Source organism: Pieris napi, chromosome 14, assembly GCF_905475465.1.
Source record: "Pieris napi chromosome 14, ilPieNapi1.2, whole genome shotgun sequence".
NCBI classification, from domain to species: Eukaryota; Metazoa; Arthropoda; class Insecta; order Lepidoptera; family Pieridae; genus Pieris; species Pieris napi.
This window is the reverse complement of record NC_062247.1, coordinates 12,476,831-12,503,399: the sequence shown is the minus strand read 5'-3', so window position 1 is coordinate 12,503,399 and position 26,569 is coordinate 12,476,831. Positions and strand designations below refer to the sequence as shown.

The 26,569-nt window shown below is 36.4% G+C and overlaps 1 protein-coding gene across 1 annotated transcript; it reads right to left on the bottom strand.

The window, feature by feature from the left end:
* Positions 1–148: 148 nt before the first annotated feature.
* On the bottom strand, positions 149–26,545 carry LOC125056318 (poly [ADP-ribose] polymerase-like). Its single transcript, XM_047659361.1, has 15 exons — positions 25,606–26,545; positions 24,252–24,403; positions 23,980–24,167; positions 18,993–19,290; positions 18,777–18,879; positions 18,387–18,564; positions 17,832–18,051; positions 17,649–17,759; positions 5,718–5,829; positions 5,468–5,633; positions 5,238–5,391; positions 5,012–5,173; positions 733–869; positions 420–556; positions 149–339 (listed from the first exon to the last, which is right to left on the bottom strand). Exons 1-15 carry the CDS (start codon positions 25,670–25,672, stop codon positions 149–151), a joined length of 2,376 nt encoding a protein of 791 aa, XP_047515317.1. The 5' UTR covers positions 25,673–26,545.
* Positions 26,546–26,569: the final 24 nt, after the last annotated feature.

Here is a 26,569-nt window from a genome sequence, read left to right as displayed (position 1 = left end):
GCCACCACGTTGGAGAGCCGGGAGCCGTGCCACAGGAGCTTCCGGTTCGGAAACGCGGCGTAAGGCTCGAAGCGCTCCGCTTCGCCCTGTCGGTCGACGCTGAATATCTGGAAACCGCCCACCACATTAACATTAGACCCACCGACGGTTAGAATCGATTCGCAGACCGTAGCGATCTCACCTGGTCGACCTTTATTTTAAAGTTATGGTTCGAGGACTGAGTGTTCGTCAAGTACTTTATGATCGTGCCGTATTCCAGGGAATCCGAATCCAGAGGCACAATTTCGGTCTTCAGCTTCAAGTAATTATCTGCCACGAGGTCAATTTTTACATCCATCTCTAAAAACACATTTTTAAGCGGTAGAAGACACGAGTCTAAATAGAAAAAATTCAAACGATCGAAATAGAAAAATGTATACCTTCGTACAATATTTTATAAGAAACGTGGGTCTTAGAAAGATCGTCGAGCATGTGCATCTTCGACTTAATCAAATCCATATTATCGAGTAATAGCAACTCCTTGAAGTTGCCTTTGTGCGGTATTTTGGTATAAAATCTATAAAAAAATGTGCTAAAATAAAATATTTAAACAGAAGCATTAATGTATCCTGTGGTACATTACACAGAGAATAAGGGGGATGGGCTTCAGTGAATGTTTGCAATTCTTCGCAGAACTGAAAAAACGGGTCGAGCTAAGCTCGCAGCGCCAATATTCTCGATTAGTGAGCTCACCTAGTGGACAATTCTTCTATCCTCATATATTCTTCCCGCCCTTCGCTAACGACGTCGTACAGAGCGCCCAATATGCGGAAGCCGGATGAGATCTGCTCCTGCGACGGAACACCCAACGGCATTTTGTCGGTGTCGATCTGAAAGTAGTCGACTGAGAATTGTGTGCAAAAGAAGTCATAATTAATAAAGAAATTTTGAATCTTGTTAGTGACCGAAAGCTACGTATACTAAGTAACGGATTCATTATAATTTTTTTTAAACATGTGTCTTTACTAAGACATCATGGAACATTACAATCTAGCCTAACTTAAGACTAATAAGTAATTTAAGTCTAACCTAATTTACTAATAAGGATTTTTACATAAGAAAGTAAAAATAGTTACGAGCCTATGTTCGTGAGCTCCAGCAGTCTTTTTTATTATTGTGGCGACGTGCTCTATATTAATGTCCCGATGGAGGTCGTTATTGCGAATATACCAGGGAGCATTGACTATTCCCCTGAGCACTTTGTTTTGGAATCGTTGGATTACTTGGATGTTACTATTACTAGTACAGCCCCACAGCTGGCAACCATAAGTCCATACAGGTGTCAGGACTTGTTTGTAAATCAATAATTAATTTTGAACTGATAACGCGGAATGCCTTCCGAGCAACCAGTACAATTTAGTGTAACGGAGATCCAACTCTTCACGCTTCTTTTTAACATGGACCTTCCATCGGAGTTTGGTATCCAGCGTCATACCTAGGTACTTCGCTGAATTTTGGAACGGCACTTTGACGTTTACGTTATCTTCTAGTTCAGGAATATTCTATGTGTAAGAGGTACAGGACCGGACCTAATACACTCCTTTGCGGCACCCCAGCTTTTATTTCTTTCAGTTCTGAATAATATGACTCAAGTATATTTGAAAATTGACGAGGCAGTAGTTCCTTTAATTTATAAACAAGTCCTCGGTGCCACACTTTGTCAAATGCTTGAGCTACATCCAGAAAGACCGTGGAGCATACTTTTTGTTCTTCTAGTGCTTTTTCTATATTATTTGTAATTCTATGAACCTGCTCTATGGTAGAATGTTTTTCTCTGAAACCAAATTGGAAATCCGGTATGAGCTGCTTTTTGGCAATAGGGTTAAGACGTTTGAGAAAGAGTTTCTCAAATAGTTTTGCTATAACAGGTAACAATGAGATTGACCTGTAAGACGTTACTTCGTGTGGTGGTTTTCCTGGCTTAGGAATCATTATAACTTTCGCAACTTTCCACATATTGGGAACATATTGAAGTCGAAATGACGCATTAATTTAAGGTTGTCATTTTAACTACAGCTTTACGGGGGAGATGCTGTAGTACCTCACCAGTAATTAAATCAAAGCCTGGCGCCTTTATTTTAGTTAAACATTTAATTTCACTTAAAACTTCTTTTGGTGTGACTAGACGGACGTTTAGCTCTTCTGACGATATTTCTTCGAAGTCAAGTGAATCTTCTTCATCGATTTGAAATATATTTTCTAGATGATCAGCAAACCTCCTAACTTTTTGTATATTACTTGCAGCCCAATTCCCATCAGACTCTCTCAAGGGAGGAATATGTGTTGTAGGTTTTTTAATATTTCTTATCGCTTTCCAGATGGAGTAGTTGGTGGAAGTTAATTGGTTTAGAAATCTCTTTATTGAAGTATCTTTATGTATTTTAATCTCTCTCCTCAGTTGTTTAGTGAGGTTATTCAGATGTTTTTTGTCTTCAGGACATCTTTTGGAATGCCACCTTTTTCTTTAAGCTCGTTTTGTCTTTATCAGATTTTAAATCTCTTCTGGGAAGTAGTTGTTTTGTACTTTTTTCTTAAATTTTGGAGTATTGCTCCAAGCAGCTTGTTGGATGTTCTTTGTAAATTTATTAACTTCTAAATCTAATTGTTCCTCAGTCTTTAAAGGTACTCTTGGGTCTATCATATTCTCAAGATAAATTTTGAAGCTGTCCCAGTCCGTATGCGGGTTCACCAGACATGGATTCAGTTTCTGCTTTACAGGGTCTTCGCCAATTGTGTGTAAGATTGGTGAGTGATCTGAGTTCATATCATAAGCTTCCCTTTATTTGGAGAACATTTGGTGATACTTCTCTAAATATAAAGAAATCTATAAGATCTGGTATTTTATTCTTGTCTGTTGGCCAGTATGTAGGCTTTCCTGTCGAAATTGCATCACATCTCAAATCTTTCATAGTATTAAATAGTTCTTTTCCTTGAGTCGTTATTGATCTTGATCCCCAGTAGGTATGTTTTGCATTGAAGTCGCCTCCCAAACCAAATCTATTTCCAAGACTTTCTAGCAGGGTTGTGTACTGGTCGTACTTTAGTGCATGTCTTGGTGGGCAGTAGATAGAAGATATTGTTAATGGGCACCGCTTTATCTTTTTTTTCATATTTAAAGACCTCATGGTGTTTCAAACTGTCCTTTATTATAACTGTACTTCCACCACTAGATTTAGTACTTGGGTGAAGGGCATGGTAGGCTTTATATCCTTTAAGTTGAATGTACGACTCCCTGGTAAAATGTGTTTCCGATACCCAGCAGATGTCAATGTTTTCATGTTTAAGAATTATATGAAGTTTTCTTTGGTGTTTTAAAAGCCCATTAGCATTCCATGCCATTATTTTTAAAGACATCATTGCTTAACACGTTTAGAAGCTGCTATTTTGGTGCTGCTTTCTAGTTTTTTAAGTCTTTCATCAAAAGATGTCAATAATGAAAGTATGGTGTTAATCTTTTCATCTATGCCTGTGTATCTAACACTTCTCACTTTGTCTCACAACAATCTCATTTTGTTATGTAGAGGATAGAATCTTGGGACCTTTAGTTACCTCAGCAAAGAAAACAGTCTTGGAAACTAATTTTGCTAGATTTACATCTTTGCCCGTTTCAGTCTCTGATTTTGATTTTAAGACGTTTCTCATTTTCTGAAATTCTTTTGCTACTACACAGCCTCTGTAATTAGCTGGGTGTGACTCAACACAGTGAACGCACTTCGGTTTCGCGTCTCGTGGCTTATTACAGTCTACTGTGAGATGCTTTCCTGTACATTTTAAACACCTCGGCTCCTTGGAGCAGTATTTCTGTGTGTGCCCATAAGCCTGACACCTCTTTCATTGGGGAATCAATTTTGGTGATTTCAGTGGCTGTACATAAATTTTGCAGCCAAGTATCGATTTTATTTCATAAATATTTTTTTCTGTTTTCCTGATGGTGGAAAGAGAGAATAAACATGTTAAGCGGTTCCTTATTTTTCCAACTATATTTGACGGCTGCGTCTAAAATTTTAAATCCTTGGAGAATGAGGTCTTCAACTATCCTTTCAGGCTTGCAAGAAGCATGCAGATTTTTTGCCATTACTCTTATTGGCCTGCTCTGCTTGTTTTCGTATGAGAACCACGAAGCATCTTCTTCTTTAAGATGTTTTGTGATACCTCTGTAGGTAACTTCACTATTGGTGTTAATCTTCACCGATCCATTTCTAAGCATTTTCACGGTGAAAGAGTCTATATTTCATTCTTTTTTGACTAAAGAATCGTAAAATGATTGGTATTCAATCATATTTTCGACAATAATCGCAGGTGGAAGGGGTTCCTTTTTGGGCTTTTCTTTGGTTACTTTATTAGAAGTAACTTCTTTCATGGGAGAAGGGGAGGTGTTTAGTTTCCTTTTCTTTCTGCTTTATTGTCGCACCCATTCGGTTTCTTTAGCCAGTTCTTCTTCGTCCGTCTCATACTGAATTGACTCAGCGGCTGCCTCATCCCTTTGTGTTAAGGGCTGATCTATTTTTCGTTCGAGTTGAGCTATTCGTTCCTTGAGTTGATGGACAATACTTTCCAGGTCTGAGCATCGGGCTCTTTCCTTTTTCAGTTCACCCACTAGTAATTGCTAGGTTTGGGTTTTAATTTCAATAACACTTGGAGATGATATCATAAATTTTATATAATAGTTAAAATTATAAAGACAAAACCTCGTCTTAATTCATTACATAATAACAAATATTAGGTCAACGATTCATCGTAACGCGAACCCGGCGCTGCGTCAGCGCGTTGCACTTTTTCGATCACAATATTTAATACGCGACGTTTCTAACCGAAATGAAAACAACAACGACTGATTATAAAATATTTGAAGCGTATTTAATCTTGAGATTTTTTCTGGACGCAAATCTGCAGTGTAACATTTGTATCAAAATTAACATTTTTAACGGATCTTCGCTGATGTAAGTAATTTAATTAAAGTCTCACGACTCACGTCCATGTCGGCGATAGTCTTGTTCATGATGTTAATGTCGAACAGCAATATCACCAACTCTTGCACGGCGCGCGGATGTTCGCTTTTCCAAACGAGGCACAGCTGCTCGGGCTCTCTTTCGGACAAATCGGCCATTTTAATCAGATCAAACTTGCCACATTTCTGAAAGAATTACGAATTGTAAAGAAATGTTAAACAAAAATCTTAGGGTTTTTTGCTATCGTACCTTTTGAAAATTGGGTCTCTGGTTCCAGCTGTTCCCAGTTTTATTTTTAAACACTTCCTTGAAGGAAGCTTTCGCCTTTCCCAAATCATAAAATTTTTTCTTATAGAGCTTCGGTTCGGAGCCTGTTGGTCCGCAGGTGGTCACCACGCAATATCTGAAAGATCAATCGAGTCTCAAATGAGCCTTCCGTCACATCGCAACATTCACGGGACAAGGAAAGGGGTAATTACTTTTTCTTAGTATCGGCGACCAAGAGCTGCATAGTGTAGCTCGTGTTGGCTCCGTGACTGGCGTCGATGTAGACGCGGTTCAGCGTGGCCGAGTACGGCTCGCCATTCTCGCGATACACGTGGGACCAACGCTCCATGCCGGTTCCCATCACCAACGGGATGCCATCTGAAGGATTAAACCATTCCATCGTCAGTGAGAACGAAAGTTAAACATAATGTCGTTTCCAGTCAATTGTAACCCAGAGCTCACCTTTGACTTTCAGGGTGGATATATGAGGTTGATCCGACTTAAGAATGTAAACACCTCCGGAGACTCGAACCGGCTCTCCTTCTAAGACCTGTCTGGGCACACGCGAGTAGATCTGAAAAGAAAATAGTTTTAAGATATTTGATTCGTATGAACACAAATTATCTGCGTAATTCGCCAATATTTTGGTTTTAGCTGAGTATAACACAAATTTATGAAGATATTGATATTTTCCACCTTGCCAAAGAGCATATGAGGAAATATTTTAAGAAACGGGAAAACTTTGATTTTATTTAAAAGTACATACCTACTAACAATTTAGTTTTTTATTTAATATATTAAAGTATAATGTTTTCAGTTTTTTTTTATCAATGTAACCTGTTTTGACTTTGTGTATTGTCTCAGTGTTTTCGTTTAAGATTTTTTTAATAATAAATAAATTTGAGTAAATAAGGTAATATGTTGTATTTGTTGTAATTTATGTAGCTTCTGTTAGGCCGGAAAACGACAATGCCTTTAAAAAAATAAAACTGGCAACTGCTCTCTAATAATGTTGTTGACTCGCGATCATCTTCCTTCTTTTTAACTGCTGATGTATAATTATGGGAAGGCCTTTTACTTTTTTTTCCTTCTGATTATTATAGTTAATTACTTAAAGATATCATGTGGAACATGGTGTAATGGTTGCAGCTGCTTACAAACATTGTCTAAAATAAAAAAAACTTGGCGATTAAAAATAGTGGCGGTGAGTTTATTGCCAGTTCTACACCCTTGATTTGAGAACTGGCAGTAAATATAAAAAAACGACTGCGCTATCGTACACAAACATGACAATTTATATTACATTAAATACGCCGCGCCAGCTGTCTACTCTCCATCCTTCGTCAGTCTGACCAAATCGTTAATAATAAAGCTTTAGACATTTCGCAAAACTAAACCTTGATGTATTATAATAATAATAATATTTTTTATTAATCAGACAAATACAGTCCATTGATTGATTAGTGAGTTAGTAACAATAGTTTCTTAAGATCTATGTTAGAGAATTAGTAAATATGACTGTATGAATGTATTGACTTAAGGTCCAATTCCACATGCATCAATGTATCTGAGGAAAGAGACAAATGAATTATTAATACTGTAACTATATAGCACGAAGGCTCATAATCCTTTAAAAAACATCCGTCTTATGAAATTGTCCTGACGCGAGTTTAACATTTACCCATTCCAAAAACGTGTATAACGCCGCTAAAGAAGTTTTCACTTCAATTAGGAGCATTTAATATGTATTTCTTTATTAACGTTCATCAGTGAACATTGCTTTACCTAAATGGATAAATGATTTTGAATTTGAATTTTACGGATGTAACTCTCCTCCTATTGGATAGAGGCTTTGGTTTAAACTCAAAAGGTCTTTAATATCCTAGTACTAAGTGGGGTTTCGATAAGAAATTTCCATTTCATCTAAATCTCGCGGAATAGTTTCAGGAGGGGTTTCATTTACATTCACTTAACATTGAAGAGGGCATAATACACTTTCTTAATTACTAGATACAATAGAAATGAAAGAATTGAAATTAACATAATTACGGTAGCAGAGTAATCCATACTCAATAATATGAGTTTCTTTACGGGATTCTAATTTCTCAAAATCCGTTAGAATGGAACTTAGTTCGACTTTATTTCCTGAATTTAAATCGTCTAAATCTATAGATATTGTTCAGATTTCATCATTTGAACATGAACGAACTGCTGACATGGATTCGATGTGTGCTAAATATTAACAGCTGAAGAGCAATTTTAATTATATTTTATTTAAATTTTAATCAGCTGTTGACTCAGATCATATGCGTTCCATATTTTAATAGCTGAGGTTGCGCGATACACCAACAGCTCACTAGAAAAATATTATGTATGTGTGAATAGGTGTAATTAGTATTTAAGATATTGTTTTATAACAATAAATCAGATTTGAATATTGCTCTGTCTTGTTCATTTCTCACTTCCTCTCAAAGTGGCGAAGACTACTTCAAGCCCTTAATTATCGTGGTGAGCCTGCCCGGTAGCTTTGAGATAATCCCATCACCTCGAACCTTTGATCCTACCCGTAGGGCTCCGTCTGTTACCTTAGGTCTCTTGGTGCAGACATCCCGTACTTATTTATATATTTATATATTCACTATTTATGTGTTAGGGTACGTCTGTAGGGCTTAGGGATCCGTAGGGTTGTTAGGTTCTTACGTCTCACCCTCTCATATATTTAGTCATCTAGTGCAGCTTGCTTATACATACATTACATATACTATTCAGATACTCCTGACATTAAATACATATAAACTTTAAACACACTTTCCACAGTCCACTAACTAGCAAGCTGTTCATTGGTCCTTCGAAAAAAAAATTGAACTACGCGGTTCCTCCCTTCCCCCGTAGGGACTAACGCTTGAGTGACCCACAGGCTGGTGAACCCCAATTGCATTAGTTTGTGGTGATCTTGAGTACGTAGTTGTACTAAGTGTATTCTGTTGGAAAGCACTCTTGCGGTAGCGGATCGGTCACTGGCCTTCCACCAGCGGATCTCACCAGTGTTTTGAGAAGTCGCATATACCGTACTGAGGGCGCAGATACGCGCAGTACTTAGTTAGTTGGCTAGGGTTAGGATAGGGAAGAAGACATTTTGAACAAAAGAAGACTAACATAAAAGACGAAATGGATATACAAGAAATTAATACATTAATACAAAGTCAGGAGAGTGACAGCCTGGAAATAAAACGACTATTCAATAACCTAAGAAAGGATTCTAGTTCGAGGAAGACTGGGAGTTACTTACAAGAAAGACGACTGTTATTTAAAAACATTTTTTCACGAGCAAAAAATAATAATGATATTTTGAAAACAAAACAGGACATTCTCTCATCACATGATTACATTAAAACTAACTACTTCGAAAAAAATATTAAACAAATATATGATGCTGCAATGGAACAACTAGATAAAGACGAGAAAAAACTACAGGAAGTGCACGATATTTTTCACCCTTCAACATCATTTAAGACATCCGACAGTAGCAAGTATAAAATTCAACAGTTCAGGATGAATCAGTTACAAAATAAAATTAACCAAGCACAATCTGCAATTGAGGATAACAAACCAAACTGGTTCTTACAATCTAACCTACAGAGCTTACAAAATCAGTGGAAACAAATTGAGTCAATGCACGAAGAGCTTTTAATTATCGAAAGTTCACTCGATCATGAATATTTTTCAAATAACGTCTATGAGACAATACAAGGCCAGTATGAGACAAGTATAGAATTAATTCAAGAAAGAATTCATTCCACCTTCATTTCGACATCATCAAGGTCTGGGAAACTACCTCAGATAAAGATACCGATATTTTCCGGAAAATACGACTCATGGGGAATATTCAAAGACTTATTTACAAAAATTATTCATGAAGATACCACGATATCCAGTTGCGAAAAAATGCAATATTTAAAAAGTCACGTGCAAGGAGACGCGGCAAAAATTATACAATATTTACCGATTAGCGAAGTTAATTATGTCACCGCGTGGAATCTACTGACAGAGCGGTATGACGACAAACGCAGAATAAGCATGGAGTTACTTGACAAATTACTAGATTTACCCAACATTAAAAAATCTAACACAAAAAATTTACAAGAATTATATGACTCTATAAATGAATGTTTAGAATTGTTAAAACAACATGGTAATGAAGTAGTATTATGGAATCTCATATTATGTCGTTTACTAAGTCGTAAATGGGATGACGAAACCAACACTAAGTACGAAGAAACGCTCGATAATAGCAACGAAATACAAGACTTCAAACAAATGATGTTATTTCTACAAAAACGCTTCAAAAGTCTTGAAAAATCGGACTTTTCATCTACATCTGTATACAAAACATCGTCTATAAATGAAACCTCAACATCATTAAATAATAATAAAGAAGTAACGAATAGAAATTTAAATGTCTATTCGACCCAGTACAATGAACCAAAACGTAAATATTGTTGGTATTGTGACATCGATGGACATACAATTAATTATTGCTCCCGATTTTTAACAATGAACGCAATTCAGCGGAATAATGTTGTTCACAATAGAAATATGTGCCGACGCTGTTTAAACCATATCGCGTCAAAACAATGCGTGACAGAGAAATTTAAGAACTGCGAAACATGTCAACGACCTGACCATAATACGTTACTTCATGTAGACAAACCGACGAAACAACTTTTTGAACCAAAAGAAAAAATATCATGCACGAACATGCATACAGAAAATTTAACAACTAATGTGATGAGTAATATAACATCGAATGTTTCTGGCACATTAAAACATACAAATAATATCGTACTATTAGCCACAGCTATGGTACAGACTACTTCATACGACGGCATGCCACATTTATTGCGAGTTTTATGTGATCAAGGGTCGGAGTCGTCCTTTTGCACAGAAGAGGTGGCGCATTTGTTGGCATACCCAAAGAAAAAAATCTGTGCTGATATCAAGGGAATTGGGGATGAAGAACCGAAACAATCGAGCTACAGTATAGATATAACATTACGACCAAGACTTTCTAGTGATTACAAATTACCTGTATCACTGATTGTATTACCAAAACTTACATCTTCACTACCAAGTAATGACGTACAACAAATACAATCGCTTTGGTTAAAAAATAAAGTGATTGCAGACCCAACTTATTATAAAAAAGGGCCGATAGACATTATATTAGGTGCTCAGGAATACAGCAAAATCCTGTTACAGGGGTTTAAAAAACTAGAAGACGGTATACTTGCTCAAGAGACGGAATTTGGGTGGATACTATCAGGATTTTGTTCCAGCAGCAAAAACAATGGAATAAAGGTACTAAGTTGTACAACACGCACAGAAGAAGTAAAACATTTAACTAAATTTTTAGAACCGGAAGAGATTCCACAAAAAACGACTTTAAATAATGACGATACAAACAATAAACAAACAGTGATTTCAAATAATTTGGCAAGAATTTGTCATCACAAGTGTAATTGGAAACTAAAAACATTTAATATCATGTTTACACTTTTATTAATATTTCAACTTTTTTGTACTACGATAGCGGTAGAAACTTATAGTATTGAGAAGATTGATCCAGGGTTTTACATCAAATACATTGGTAACAAATTACTTAATGTATCACTATTGCACCCATTACTAAAAGTTTACGACTTCAATACTAAATTAAGACGTAAAATGAAGATAGGAGATAGACGACTACACGACAAAACTTAGGAGGATTATGAGAAATATTTACTTATACAGTAAAAAATAAAAAAAAAACTATAAATACTTTACAAAATAATACAAATACTTATACATTTGGGCGACAGCCGCCAGACAACTACAAAACTACATTACAAAACAATACAAATACGTATACTTTTGGGCGACAGCCGCCTGACAAATACATTTATACATTACAAAACTATACAACTACTTTACAAATAAATACAAATACATTTAAAAGGCAAAGACGACGACTTGGGCGGCAGCCGCCATACAACAATTTACAACACGACATATCCAAATGGATAAACCAAAAATAAAAGACAATTACATACAGACAAAAAGACAGTTTTGGGATGAGGCAAAGAATATTGTCACCGGTCTTAAACACATGGACGATTAGTGCAATGCTTGATAGCTGCAGGACGATTTATAGACAAGATAATGATATTTATAAAAAGAAGAAGGAGAAGAAGAAATTCAAGTTCATAATATTCTAAACTTATACTTCAAGACTTATTAATAACAAAAACATATTTAAAAAATATATAACTATACATACAAATTACATAATATATTAATTAGTATTTAATGTTACCTATTTACACTTTATAATAAGCGTATGCAGAAAATACAAGTATGTTTACGCAACACATAGATACTTATTACCTATAGCCATTCAATTAATAATTATAAACAAACGCCTTCTATATGTAACGGAGTAAAGCTGTTAATTTAACAAATAACATTAAAACGATTAGCTAAAAGAAAATTGTTTTGTGTCGCGGGGGGAAAAACATGCAGTTAATTAATAAATAACTGCATTGTTCAGCACATTTTGAAATACATGAAATATTTTAAAAAAGTTTCTCATGTAAAGTTTAATTTTTCAAGATTATTTCAACGTTGGTACAATTAATTATTTTTATTTATCACGAATAACAGACAGCGACATGAAGGCGGTTGGAGATGCGGTGCCAACACAACAGACGGGTCTACGGTCATCGAACGTGAGTGAAGATTCTAACTAAGGCAACAACCTGCTTCCACAACGCACCACATCGCGCGTGCAGGAGACTCTGCAGCTGTACCAGCCTTTGCAGACTCTGTGGGGCGCCAGAATGTTCAGATTTCATCATTTGAACATGAACGAACTGCTGACATGGATTCGATGTGTGCTAAATATTAACAGCTGAAGAGCAATTTTAATTATATTTTATTTAAATTTTAATCAGCTGTTGACTCAGATCATATGCGTTCCATATTTTAATAGCTGAGGTTGCGCGATACACCAACAGCTCACTAGAAAAATATTATGTATGTGTGAATAGGTGTAATTAGTATTTAAGATATTGTTTTATAACAATAAATCAGATTTGAATATTGCTCTGTCTTGTTCATTTCTCACTTCCTCTCAAAGTGGCGAAGACTACTTCAAGCCCTTAATTATCGTGGTGAGCCTGCCCGGTAGCTTTGAGATAATCCCATCACCTCGAACCTTTGATCCTACCCGTAGGGCTCCGTCTGTTACCTTAGGTCTCTTGGTGCAGACATCCCGTACTTATTTATATATTTATATATTCACTATTTATGTGTTAGGGTACGTCTGTAGGGCTTAGGGATCCGTAGGGTTGTTAGGTTCTTACGTCTCACCCTCTCATATATTTAGTCATCTAGTGCAGCTTGCTTATACATACATTACATATACTATTCAGATACTCCTGACATTAAATACATATAAACTTTAAACACACTTTCCACAGTCCACTAACTAGCAAGCTGTTCAGATATTATTTAAATTAATAGGAAATATTGGTCAGTCTACATAGTCTAGACATTCTCCTAATTTCAGAGACACATATGACAACCAGCAGCTCGATAAGAATTAAAGGATATAAGATCTATTCCACAAATCATCCAGAGGGTACAGCTCACGGCGGGACAGCAGTAATAATTAAAGCCACTATTAGACACCATGTGTTACCAAACTACTGTACCGAACATATCCAGTACCACAGTAGCAGTCAGTGACAGAAATGAAGACTTTAATATATCTTCAATTTATTGTCCCCCAAAACATAAAATAAGTGAAGCACAGTTTTCCGACTACTTTGTAAGCTTGGGATACATATTATTGCTGGGGGTGACTGGAATGCGAGCATTCGCACTGGGGCTCTAGAATAACAACTACACGTGAAAGGGAGCTGAAGAAAAGTGTAGATAAACAGTTCGTAACTACTGTCTCAACTCCGGAACCAACACACTGGCCCACAGACCAGCCAGACGTTCTAGACTTCTGCATCACAACAGGTCTGTCTCAACTTTTCTTCAATGTTGAGTCATGCCTCGATATCTCATCTTAACATGTTCCTGTAATATTGACAGTGAGCATGACTATTCTTAAGAAAGAAGCTCGGCAAACAATGTACAACAAATACACAGACTGGGATAGCTTCCGGGAAATAGTTGACACAGATCTAAGCCTAAAAATAGCACTTAAAACAGAAGAGGATATCGAAGCTACAAAGCATTTCACCACAACAGTTCAAGCTGCCTGCTGGCAAAACCTCTCCAAAGCACTTGAATCACAGGCCACGGCAAAATAAGATATCGTTTGAAATAAAAGAACTGATTCTGAAAAAAAAGAAGACTGCGAAGAGTATGGCACACTAGCAGACTTTCAGTAGATAAAAGAGCTCTTAACAAAGCAGTCAAGGATCTTAAATTTGCCATAAAAAGTGCAAGGGACAAAACTATGTAATGTTATCTAGATTCCTTAAATGCAACAAATGCTACAAACTTCTCTCTATCGCGAGCTTGTAAGAACTATAATAGACCGATAGATCCCAAACCGCCATTACGGTTGCAGAATAACACTTGGGCAAGGACAAAACAAGAAAAAGCTGACGCCTTTGCTGTTCACTTAGAAGCTGACCCAGACACTGATGATTCCTTCATAGATTCGGTCCTAAGTCAAGACTTCCAGCTCGATCTGCCGATTAGGCCTACAACGCCTTAAGAAGTAGAGGCAACAATCTCAAAATTAGAGGACAAAAAGGCTCCCGGGTTTGATTTAATAGACAAAAAAGTCTTGAAGGAACTTCCCAAAAAAGCCATAGCTTTTCTTACCATCTTATTTAATGGCATAATAAGAACTGGGCACTTTCCATCGTTGTGGAGAGTCTCACAAGTAATTATGATACTTAAAAAAGGGAAGCCAGTGAACGAACTTAGCTCATACAGGCCGATTAGTCTGCTAACCGTAACTTCAAAACTTTTTGAGTCAGTCCTACAGCACAGATTATTGGAGGAGATTCATCAAAGAGCCATAATCCCGGACCACCAGTTTGGTTTTCGCCAGTAGCATGGCACTGTGGAACAAGTCCATAGAATCTGCTCTGTAATAAGGAAGGCACTAGAGAGAAAGAAGTACTGCTCTTCTGCCTTCCTTGACGTGCAGCAGACGTTTGATAGAGTATGGCATAAAGGTCTCTTGTATAAAGTAAAAACTCTTCTACCCTGTACATTCTTCCCCATCATTAAATCTTATCTAACATAAGGATATTTCAAGTAAGAGAAGAAAATTGTACATCGCCATTTCACTCAATCAAAGCTGGAGTACCGCAGGGGTCTGTCCTGGGCCCAGTCTTATATACCATTTACACATGTGATTTACCACAAAGCGAACACGTCACATCAGCATCATTCGCAGACGATACTGCTGTACTGGCATGTAGTAATAGCCCAATCGAAGCTTCAGACTTCCTACAGGCTCGATTGCAAGAAATTGAAACCTGGCTTTCAAAGTGGAGAATAATAACTAGTGTGACAAAATCTGTTCATGTAACCTTCACTCTCCGTAGAGGAGACTGTCCGCCAGTAACTCTGTGTAATCAACAACTTCCGCAAGAAAACTGTGTAAAATACTTGGGAATACACTTTGATAGGAGACTCGTATGGAAACAACACATACAGAAGAAGAGAGAAGAAATCAACCTGAAATACAGAGAACTCTACTGGCTTCTTGGCAGAAATTCCAAACTGTCAGTAGATAATAAGCTACTCATCTACGAAATGCTCTTGAAACCATTTTGGACATACTGGATTCAACTATGGGGTTCGGCGTGTGACTCTAACATAAGTATCATACAGAGGGTTCAAAATTACATCTTGAAACAAATATCCAACTGTCCGTGGTTTATACAAACATCGGAGATTCATGAGCACCTCAAAATCAGGACTGTCAAAGAGGATATCAAGACCTGGAGTTTGAAATACAGAAAAAGGCTAGAAATGCATCCTAAGCATTCCATGCAACTAACCATACCGGACCTAATAAATAGGCTTAAAAGGCGACAAATCTTAAGTCTTGATAGACACGGTTGAAAGAGAGGAGCAGTCTCGATGGAGATTTTGCTCTGAACGCCTAACAGCTCTCAACACATCTGCTCATAGTCTAGCTGACTAATCAGCAATCGCAAGATAAAGACTTATATAAAAATAAAAATAAATAGGAAACACATTATCAATAAGACCATTAAGCTTATCTAAATTAAAACCAGGTATCGTTAATAAGATTAAAATTTGGGAAATGTTCAATAGGTGCATTACTACAAAACATAATTAAGATTAATAACTTTTAAAATATACAATACATGGAACGAGGAGGGATGACGAAGAAAGGTGGGGAAAATAGTAATTTAATTTCATTCCCATTCTTTAGGACATCAAGGGTATAGAAAATTTTACAACCACTCTGTTAAGAAATCTGTATCAATAAAACCATCTAAGTTAATATTTCGAACAACATGAAATTCAAATGGAAAATGTCCCTGCAGTCGTGGTTGACTTGAGTTTAATGGATTCTTTAATTATTGTTTGATTGCCCCAGATGTTTGATTCTTTGAGTAGGCAAATGGAAGAACCAGATTCTACTAAAATAGATAGTGGATATCCGAGATTTCGGATTTAACCAGAATATGTGGTAGGGGTCGTTTAGTTATGTCTTTATCAACATATAGACATAATTAAACACATTGTCACAGGTTGGGCGCTCGTTGGGGCCTTGTTACAAGACCGGTCCCTGCTAGTTTTATTCTTATAAATTGGAGGGACTTGTAAGGGCTGGTTACTTGTGTGGTCCCTACAAGTTGATCATAATCAATGTTGTGTGATCTGTTGTGTGGCGAGACTCTAATTCATTTAAAGTTACTTGTCCGTCCTGACCTCTTTCTTGTTAAGGTTAATTAATTTGCTGAAACCATTGACAGTTATTGAACTCGCGTTTCCTACATTGTAATATGTCATGACCACCGATCTTGCAGTAACAACAATATAGACTGTTACTATTATTTCTCATCGATCTCGGTGGGTTACTATTATATGAAGCTCTCTGAGGTGAGGGCACATTAGAATTTGTCTCTGATTCGTTGGGGACTGTTGTTATTAAATTGAGGAGAGAACTCCTTGAGTTTATAAACCATTAATTGGATACGCTCTTCAGCTTCGCTTCGTTTAATGTCTTTGCTGATTTTGATCTTACTATTTTTGAAATTTGAGGTTGGAGTCGCATTAGGAAATAGTGAAGGACAAGGTCTTCCATGGCGGCAGTTCTGCCAGGAAGTTTCTTGGCGTTAGTGGTTAATATGGACAATTCAGTCAATAATTGGGAGAGATAAATATCCATATGTAAAGCATATTGGATCACATTCTCCTGTGAGCCTTGCCTTCTCTCTTGTAATTCAATGAACTGAATTTTCAAAAAATAATTGAGTTGTTCCCAAGTTCCAAACGTATTTAAATCTAAGGTTTTTTCATTTGTTGTTCAAATTTGTTTACTTGCATCTTGTTCAGATTGTATAATTTCAATGATAAGTTTGCCGTCCTAAGACTACAAAGCTATTGGCATATTTTTTTAAATATTTTAATGTAAAGTATCGAACCAGTTGTAAGGAGAAAAATTGGCAAGAATATAAATAGATTAATGCATTACAGTGACCAACGACCTACAGAATTAATACGTGGGCGGCTGATAAGAACACGACTGCAGATAGGAACATTTATCGTTCCGGTATTTCTGTTTCTGATTGATTGAGATTTAATATTTTTTTTAATACATTTTCTTTTGATCTGGCACATTCAATCCGATGTCACAGGTTCCTTTCAGGAATTTAATCTCTTAATTTAGGTCGAACTTTGTTCTCTTAGACTTTCCTAGGACCTCGAAGATATCACAAAATAAGTACACTTTAAATCTTTTGATTCAGTTAACACTGAGAATAAGGAATACGGATAAAGAGTCTGCAGAGCGGTGTCGGCCACTGGAGTTTTCCGTATCCCACCGCTGCCACCAATAATGTTAGGCGAAAAGGCCTTTTAAATGAAACTTTATTCAAGGATTAATACTTAATCTATATCAGGCAACCGCTCTCTAATAATGTTGTTGTCTCGCGATCATCTTCCTACATTCTAACTGTTGATGTAAAAATTATGGGAAAAATCTGACATTTTAGGGATGTAACAGAACGCATGAAACCAACAACCAAGCTTGTGTCCGGGATATATCTCGATGAGATGCAAAACTTTTTAATGATATTGTAATGAGATTTGTTGCATGAATAATAAATATAATCTCACATCTAAAGCGAACTCGGAAATGTTATTCTCTTCTATAAGCTTGATAGACTCGAGGACGGAGAGAGAATTCTTTAGTGATTCTACTTCATCGAGAAACGTCACTTGCACTATCTGTAATTAAAAACTCTTTATAAGTTTCAATTATGCTTATATCTTCATTAAACTGTTTGACCCGTGACTCACGTGATAGCCGTCCAACTTCATTTTCTTGGTGAGGGTAGTTTTTTTTTGATAATCCTCTTTAGCGGCGATGACGGCCGCCACGGTCTCAACCAGTTTGGGGGCGATGCACCCGCCCAACTTTAACACGCGACCTTTTACCGTCGCTCTGTCTTCTTTATTGGAGATGTGAATATAAAACAGAACGTTCTTGAGCGGCGTCTCCGTCACCTCTATTTTAATTCTGTAAAACATTATATTTATTTTCTCATTAATAACGAAACTTAATTCCCTCGGTAAACTTTCATCCGTATCGTCTCGAAGTCAGTCGTTCCACAACTGAGCGTTTATTAAATTAGTTTATGCCCCGCATCACCCCTATGTGGAACCAGCTGCCCACTCTTTTACTGAACCGAGATTCGACTTAGGGTCCTTCGAGAAAAGAGAGTATCAATTCATGATATAGGCCGGCTCTTGCGAGCCTTCTGGCAATGTGAGTGACCAGTGGCAGCGGCGTCAGTTAATAGCAAATGAGCCTCCTGTCCGTTTGCCTCCTGTTACATAAAAAAAGACTATCACCGTTTCGCAGGGGAAGGTTGGAAGTCGTCCGAAGGTTCATCGGTAAAGATCCTTACGCCGATATTGGGTTGGTAATTTTTGAGAGCAGAGTAATGCTTTAACTCGTCGGGTACAGTCAGAAAAACCCTCTGCGGGGATTTTGTCGTATATGTGCACCGACAGTATTCACTAATGAAACCTGAAAATCATTCATTATTATATAATAATAATTTTTAATATACAATAATGGACTATACAGAATTAGATGACAAAATGTAGTGAAAATCATACAATTTTAATAACTATAAAGTGAATTGGCCAGTGGCAATATAACTTTTCATGAAATGCTTAAAAAGAATGAAGTGATTAATTTGGTGTTTGATTTACACTTTATATTAATAATATACAAACCTGAACATTCATAGCGGAACGTAGTTAACTTAAGTTGTCCGTTACATTTGGGGCACGGTTGTAGAGCTCCGAAGACCATGCAGTCCGCTAACAGATCTAGAGGCTGAAACATCATTCATTTGAAGTTCAATAATGTTGCTAAAAATGACCAATCCTTTGAGGATATCTCAAAAGACTTTTATTTTGTAATAACTGTACTCAAATATAATTATTTACCTCTTCTGTTCCTTTAAACATGTAAAGGTTATTCCGTTTACATATGATCTTTAAATCTTTTTTCGATAAAGTTCTCAAACAAGATTTGTATTTGTGAAACAGGTCGCTTTGTACCCTCACAGACTCACTTTCTAATTGAAACAATGTTTCAGTCTTAATCTCGTTTACATCAATGGCAGTCTTTTCTTCTATATTTTCTTTAATTTGTTCATCTTCATGTTTAATTTGCTCACCAAACTCGGTACACTTCGATGAGGACGGTCCAAACTCTGTATGAGGTGCGCCTATGTAATCTTGCCTATAAAAAAATATAGTGCGTGGAGTTCTTCCGCGCGGAAGAACTTCGTAATGTGGAAACAAGCATATTACAAATTAGATGATTATATTCAAGATAAGAATGCTTGGAAACATGCCGGTCCTGCTCCATAGGACAATCCTATGATTGGCTCTATAGCCTGGACAAAATCAAATTGGTTGCTGATTTTTTGCTTTAATATATTTTTGTTATTATTTTTTTTTTTTAATTTATATAATGCTACAAATGTAATTATTTTTTTTTGTATCTCACACACTGTTTTGTTGTGTTTTTTTAAATATTTTTATTACTCTTTAATGTTAATATTCTAAGGTTTCGATATTTGTAAATATGTGAGGAACATGTATACTAACTTTTTTAGTATAGTAGTTTATTCTAAGAGTACATTGTCTTCACATATAATTATTTAACAAATGTAACAAAATATTGTAAACCTATTTTAAAAGAGTAAGTGTGGAGTTTCTTGCCCATTCTTCTCCACACGAAACTACCTTTTGGAAGGGGCAACTAGAATCATCTTTATATTTTTTTTTGACGTTCAAAAGTGCCATTTTAGATGGTCTAATTAAAATAAACGATTTGACTTTTGACTTTGACTTTGGAAATAAAAATAGGAAGGGGTAGAAATAGATTTTGAGTGAAATCATATTGTTTCTTTTAGATAAACATCATTAACATTGCTTCCAATTCACAATTATTGATCGCATCTATTAATTTTATCATTTTCGAGTGGAGAAATATCCAAATTTATAACATAATATAAAATGGGATTATGATAACTAAAGTAAGATACGAAATAACGCATTCACTCTCGCTCTGTTTCTTTCTATTACCCCTCCCAAGGGACCAACCCTATTGGGAGTCACATTAGAGATTCACTTCAGAAAGAAGCAAATGAATAAATGAATATTATAAATTACAATAGAACAACAAGTACGTATTTCAGCTAATTTCAAAACGCTCACACTGTTTACTTCGCTGCATAGCAAGAATACCACGCGCATGTGCTTGTGATCTACCGACTCACTCTCTTTTTCTCGCCTACTTTCTACCTTTGTGTATCTTTCTCCTCTTGCGTTGGAATATTGGACTTTAGTTGTTGAGGAAGTGACTCGAGAAAATTCAAGAGCGATGATTTATTATGACTTTTGAAGTCGTTTATCACAAAAACAGTGTGTTGACCGGATGATTTCTGCATTTGGTGATGAAGCCCCATCCAAAACCACAATTTATCGTTGGTTTGCTGAATTTCAACGTGGACGTGTCAAGTTTCGAGTCAATTTAACGGGGATCATCACTGAGTGATAAACTGCAGTCACCCAAGAAAACGTTGATGCTGTGCTTAAGCTGATTGAGGAAGATCGACATGTGATATACCGCAAAATTCAGGCAACTTTAGACATTGGCATGAGTCAAATACAAATAATCTTGCATGAATAATTAGGTGTAAAAAAGTTGTTTTCCCGTTGGATACCGCATTCGCTCTGTGAAGAGCAAAAAGCGGCTCGCGTTACTTGGTGCGTCAGAACTCTCGAAAGATTCCACGCAGGATCCTCAAATGCTGTATACAACATCATATCAGGTGACGAATCCTGGATATACGCGTACGAACCCGAAACAAAAAACCAGTCACGAGTTTGGGTGTTCTACGAGTTAAAGCCAACGAAAATTGATCGTTCACGGAGTGTTGCAAAAAAAAATGGTGGCCACGTTTGTCTCCAAAACTGGCCATGTTGCGACTATTCCTCTTAAGGGACAAAGAACGGTTAATCTATGTAAAGAGAACTGCAACCGCCGCATCATTCTCCATCACGACAATGCGAGTTCTCACACCGCGCACAGAACAAAAGAGTTTTTAGAGCAAGAAAACATAGAATTTTAGACCATCTGCCGTACAGCCCCGACCTAAGCCCAAATGATTTCTATACTTTCCCTAAAATAAAGAATAAATTGCGTGGTCACAGATTTCCATCACCTCAAGAAGCTGTGGACGCCTACAAAACGGCCATTTTGGAGACCCCAACTTCCGAATGGAATGATTGGTTCCATCGTATGAAAAAATTTGTCAAATTTCGCGGAGAATCTTCGAAAAGCAATAAATTCATTTTTAAATAGTACTGTTGTGTCACTTCCTTGATTCCCGAAATTTTCAGTGCCGCCCTCGTAAGCCCACATAGTGCGGTGTGTTGACACCGCAATAGCTACGACCACGTCTAGGGTCAAGGCTCGATCACTGTCCGTAGTGATTTTCAACGCTAACGGCTTCAAGCCGCAGGCAGATTTGGTTCGAGATTTCCTGATTCGCCACCAAATTCATATTTTCCTAGTACAGGAATCGTTCCTCAAGCCCAGCGTTCGCGCACCTAGATTCGCAAACTACGTCGCGGTGCGAAACGACCGACCTACGGCGAAAGGCGGAACGCTCATCTATTATAGACGTGCGCTTCACTGCTCGCCGCTAGACCCACCCTCCCTAACCAACAGACTCTAGACCGCTACTACGTCGCTAGGCGAAAGAAAAATAAATCCCGAGAAAAGCGTCGTAGTTCTCTTTGCCAGGAGTAACCCCGGTGCGCACGCTCACTCTCGGGAAAAATTCCGCCTCAAAAAAGAGGTAACCTCCGTAAAAGTCCGTCAAATATCTAGGAGTAACGCTCGATAGCGGCATGTCTTTCCGTAAGCATATAGCCGCCGTTCGCAAGAAGGACTCTTTTGTCCTCTCTCACCTCCATTTTCTCCTAAATAAAAGGAGTAACATGTCCCTTAGACACAAGGTGACATTGTACAAGGCCTGCATCCGACCGTGCATGACATACGCTAGCGTAGTCTTTGCCCATTGTGCCCCCTCCCATATCCACCGGCCACAGGCGCTTCAGACGCGATTCATGAGAATCGCGACCGGTGCGCCCTTCTATGTGAGAAACGTCGATCTCCACCACGACCTGGAGCTCCCTAACATAGCCCAATGGAGGAAGTTGGCGTCCACACGCCATTTCGACAAGGCTAAACACCATCCCAACCCGTTGGTGCGTAAAAGCATCAAGTATTATTCCTTCCCGACAAAAAAGGCTCGTAGGAGGCCCCACACACTAACAGATAAACAGATTAGGGTAAAAAATCGCCTTCACCGGGGAAGGCGAGGACATTTACTGCGTACTTCGCTCACTCCAGTGAGCTTCCGTCCTGCCCTTCAGGTGATTGACCACCCCGCGACGGCTCAAGCCGAGGTTCGAGTCTCACAGGAGACGCCCTTGCGCTAGTCGTGGGATCAAAGCTACAAATCGACTGAAGATGAGGGCGAGGGGTCAACTATCAATACTCAATGTCTCGATAGGTAAGTAGGGCAGGGCAGGGGATAGAAAGAAATATTTCTTTACTTATTCGCACAATACGACATCGCAAAACGACAACGTCGCTTGTAAAAAATATCAATGGGAACTATAAACCATTGTATTTTTCCTAAAACTTTTAAAAAACATTATTGTAACCAAATGGCTTTTAAATTTTGAAAATCGTTTAATATCGTTGAGCTCATGTGTGTTGATAACATGTGATTTCATAGATAATGTGATTACCTATGAAACACCTTGTATATACATTGTTAATTGCTTTATTATGTTGATTTTTCCCTTTTTTCATTAGGACCTATGAAATTAGAACAATTACCGAGCCAGCCATTTTATATGAAAATCAAATACAGTAAAAGCTTCCTATTCGCGCTTCCGTCATTCGCGTTTTCACTTTCAATTTCTTTATACGTGGAAAAAAATTTCTTTATTCGCGGATCTAAAATTTCATACAAAATTCTAATTGTTTAACGCAATATCATATAGATAATATTGAGTGTAATCCTGATATGAATGTTATGGAATGCTGGAAGAAATTTGACATAGCAAAATGCATTGTAAACATAAAAGAATAATTGGAAGAACTGAAACCACACACACACACATTGAAGTCATGCTGGAAAAAACTATGGCCTGCTCTGACTGCGGAAAATGACGAAGAATCCGTGCAAGCTCAAACTATGCTGACTATGCAATGTTGACTTCAAACATAGCCGAAATTGCAAATGGAATAGGACAAGATGGGTTCGAACAAACAATCAAGTGACATTCAGGAATTGCTTGAATTGCAAGATGTAGATTTGACTAAAACTGACTTGGAGGAAATGTTAAATTCACAGCTCATTAAAGAAGAGGGTTGAACTAGCACTGAAAATGTGACATTTACTCTGAAAAATCTTAGTGAAGGTTTAAGAATGGCAAATGAGCTTTGCGATTTCTTTATGAACATTGATCCATCTATGGAACGAAGTCTTAATTTTAAGAGGCAAATTGCTAATGCAACTCCTGAGTATCAATCTGAATTGAAGGAGCTATTAAAAACTTCCAAACAAGAGAAAATAACAAAATTCTTCAAATCATTGCCTAAGCCTGAGAATAATGATAACACAATCAAAATGTTCAATAACATCAATAAAATTGATTTTCTTATATACTTGTGTTTTTTATTTTGGCACCTAGGAACGTATCCCCCCTACAAACCCATATAAATTGCCATTATGTATTCGCGGCATATTTATGGAACATATACGAACATATGCGAATAAAGAGATTTTACTGTACCTACATACTTTATACAGAAAACTTCTTAAATATTAGCACATACCTAATATAACTTTTGACAATTTCTTGATTTATATTTGTTAAAATGTCAAAGCCAGGCAAAAATTCACCACTTAAATAAACTGGAAAATTGAATTCATTCCTGTTATTTGAAAAACATTGCAAATGATAGATATGATTAATTTCACCATGTTTTTCCTCATATTGAATTTTATAAATCCGCAACTCTTTCTGAAAAAAGGACCAATATTGTCATCATCTCTTAGTGATAATAATACAAAACATTTGTCTATTAACAGGTTTGTAGATACATGCCTTTACAATTTTAAGTTTGCAGATTCTGCACAGGGCTCTAAAATTGTTACTCTCTTCTACACCATATTCAGAGAGAATGGCTTTATCTCTTTCATTAAGTACCAGGCCTAACATGTCAAAAACAGGAGCAAGAAAAGATTCTGATGGATCAACTGTAAATACAATTATACATATATAATACATTATACATATATTAACATTCTGTGGGTACACTGATAATAAGGCAATGAAAAAAAAGGTCATATAATCATATGACGTATAAATAAATATTTATTTTATATTTAGTTAGATAGACTATTTATCGTAAGGTGACCAACTATGCTCATTTACTGAGTTTTGTACTCTTTTTTCGCAAACCGTACTCTTTTCAAATCCTGTACTCTGAAAGTACCTACTCATTTGTATTTCTAAAACATTTTTTGGATTATTTTATTTCAATTTTATTAATGTTGTGTACGAATATTTAATTATAGTAGGTATTACATAAATTAAAATGCGACGTGTTTTTATTATATGAAAACAAAACATTTAATTTTATTTTATTAATCAAATATTTAAAATTATTTTGACAGTGATTTGAATTTCACCCGCGCATTTTGCTTGCCGTTTCCGGCACGTCAGAGGACAGGGCAAACACCAGACACGAGTTTGACAGTGATTTCAAGTTCGCGCGCACATATGGCTGCCGAATTTGTAAAGATATTGTTATTACCTAATGACAATTTTCTCTTATATGAGTTAATTTATATTTAAATGAAGAAAAATTGAAGAAATGGAACGATAAGAAAATAGAACTTGACAAAAGATGGGTGGAAATTTTACGGCATTTTAGAGTAGAACATATCCCACATGAAAATTTAAAAGTTTTAATAGAACTTTCCTTATGTTGTCCGGGTACCAATGCTGCTGTTGAAAGGGTATTTTCACTAGGGAATGATTATTGGAGTAGAGAGAAGTCGCAACTTATAAATTAACTCTTTGAATTTCTTCAAAGAGAAAACTGTCATTAGGTAATAATATCTTTAACTTCCTTCATTACAAATTCGGCAGACATATGTGCGGGTGAAATTGAAATCACTGTCAAAATAATTTTAAATATTTTATTAATAAAATAAATTTAAATGTTTTGTTTTCATAAAATAAAAACACGTCTCATTTTAATTTATGTAATACCTACTAAAATTAAATATTCGTACACAACATTAATAAAATTGAAATAAAATAATCTAAAAAACGTTTTAAAAATACAAATAAGTACTTTCAGGATTTACAGGATTTGAAAAGAGTACGGTTTGCGAAAAAAGAGTACAAAACTCCGTAAATGAGCATAGTTGGTCACCTTTACTAACATTACCTAGATTTTCTTTTATTCTCAGTTGGTCATCATATTTAAGTTTGTTATAATCTTTAAATTTTTGCATTGTTAATAAACGCTTTCCATTCCTAAAGAAACATCTTTCATGGCACCATAATGTTATAATATAAGATTCTCGTGGCTAAAAAAAAATATATTTAAAATAATGGAACATAACGATGGCTCAAACTACTTAGCGGCATGCCTAACCTATCATAAACATTTATATATGCAGTTGTAAAATGTAAACATTAAAGTTAACTAAGTATGCATACCCATTGAGCATTGTGCAGTACGCATAACCAGTGATTGCAACTTGGGGGTTTGCCCCCTAAATTTAAGGTCGTAGATACTATTGTACTAAAACAGCTATTTATCCATTAATACTTGAATGTATTTATAATTCATATCTATCATATCTTTCATAATTGATATCGATCAATTATAATCAAACTCACGAAAAATGGCCGATAGATTTTTAAGACCTAAACTCTAAAGTCTATTAAGGAAAAAAAACTAAATCATGTAGAAACTAGCGCCTCTCTGCGGACTTTTTCTGTTAAACGAGTTTTAACTTCGTGCTGTTTATGGTGGGTGTCGGTTCCTTACGTCTTACGACTCTTATCTAGATCCTGAATCTAACTTACTCAAATGAAAGTATATTATTTACTCAAATTAGTCACGTGTTTATTACAAAATAATATTTTTGGCTACGGCTTATACCTATCCGTGTCCATGCCTCATTTTTTCTTACCTTTATTAGAATTCCGATACGTAATTCACCTTGGGTAATATTATCTTTGCATACTTTACATTTTGATCTCGCCGATTTAGCGTAGTCAACTTGATAATTAAACATTGATAAGTATTTAAAAATTCGCTGCGCAAAATTTTTACAATAGACGGAGTAGACCGCGACAGGCGAGGGCTAAGGACACACTTGTAATTTGTAAATGTGTAATAA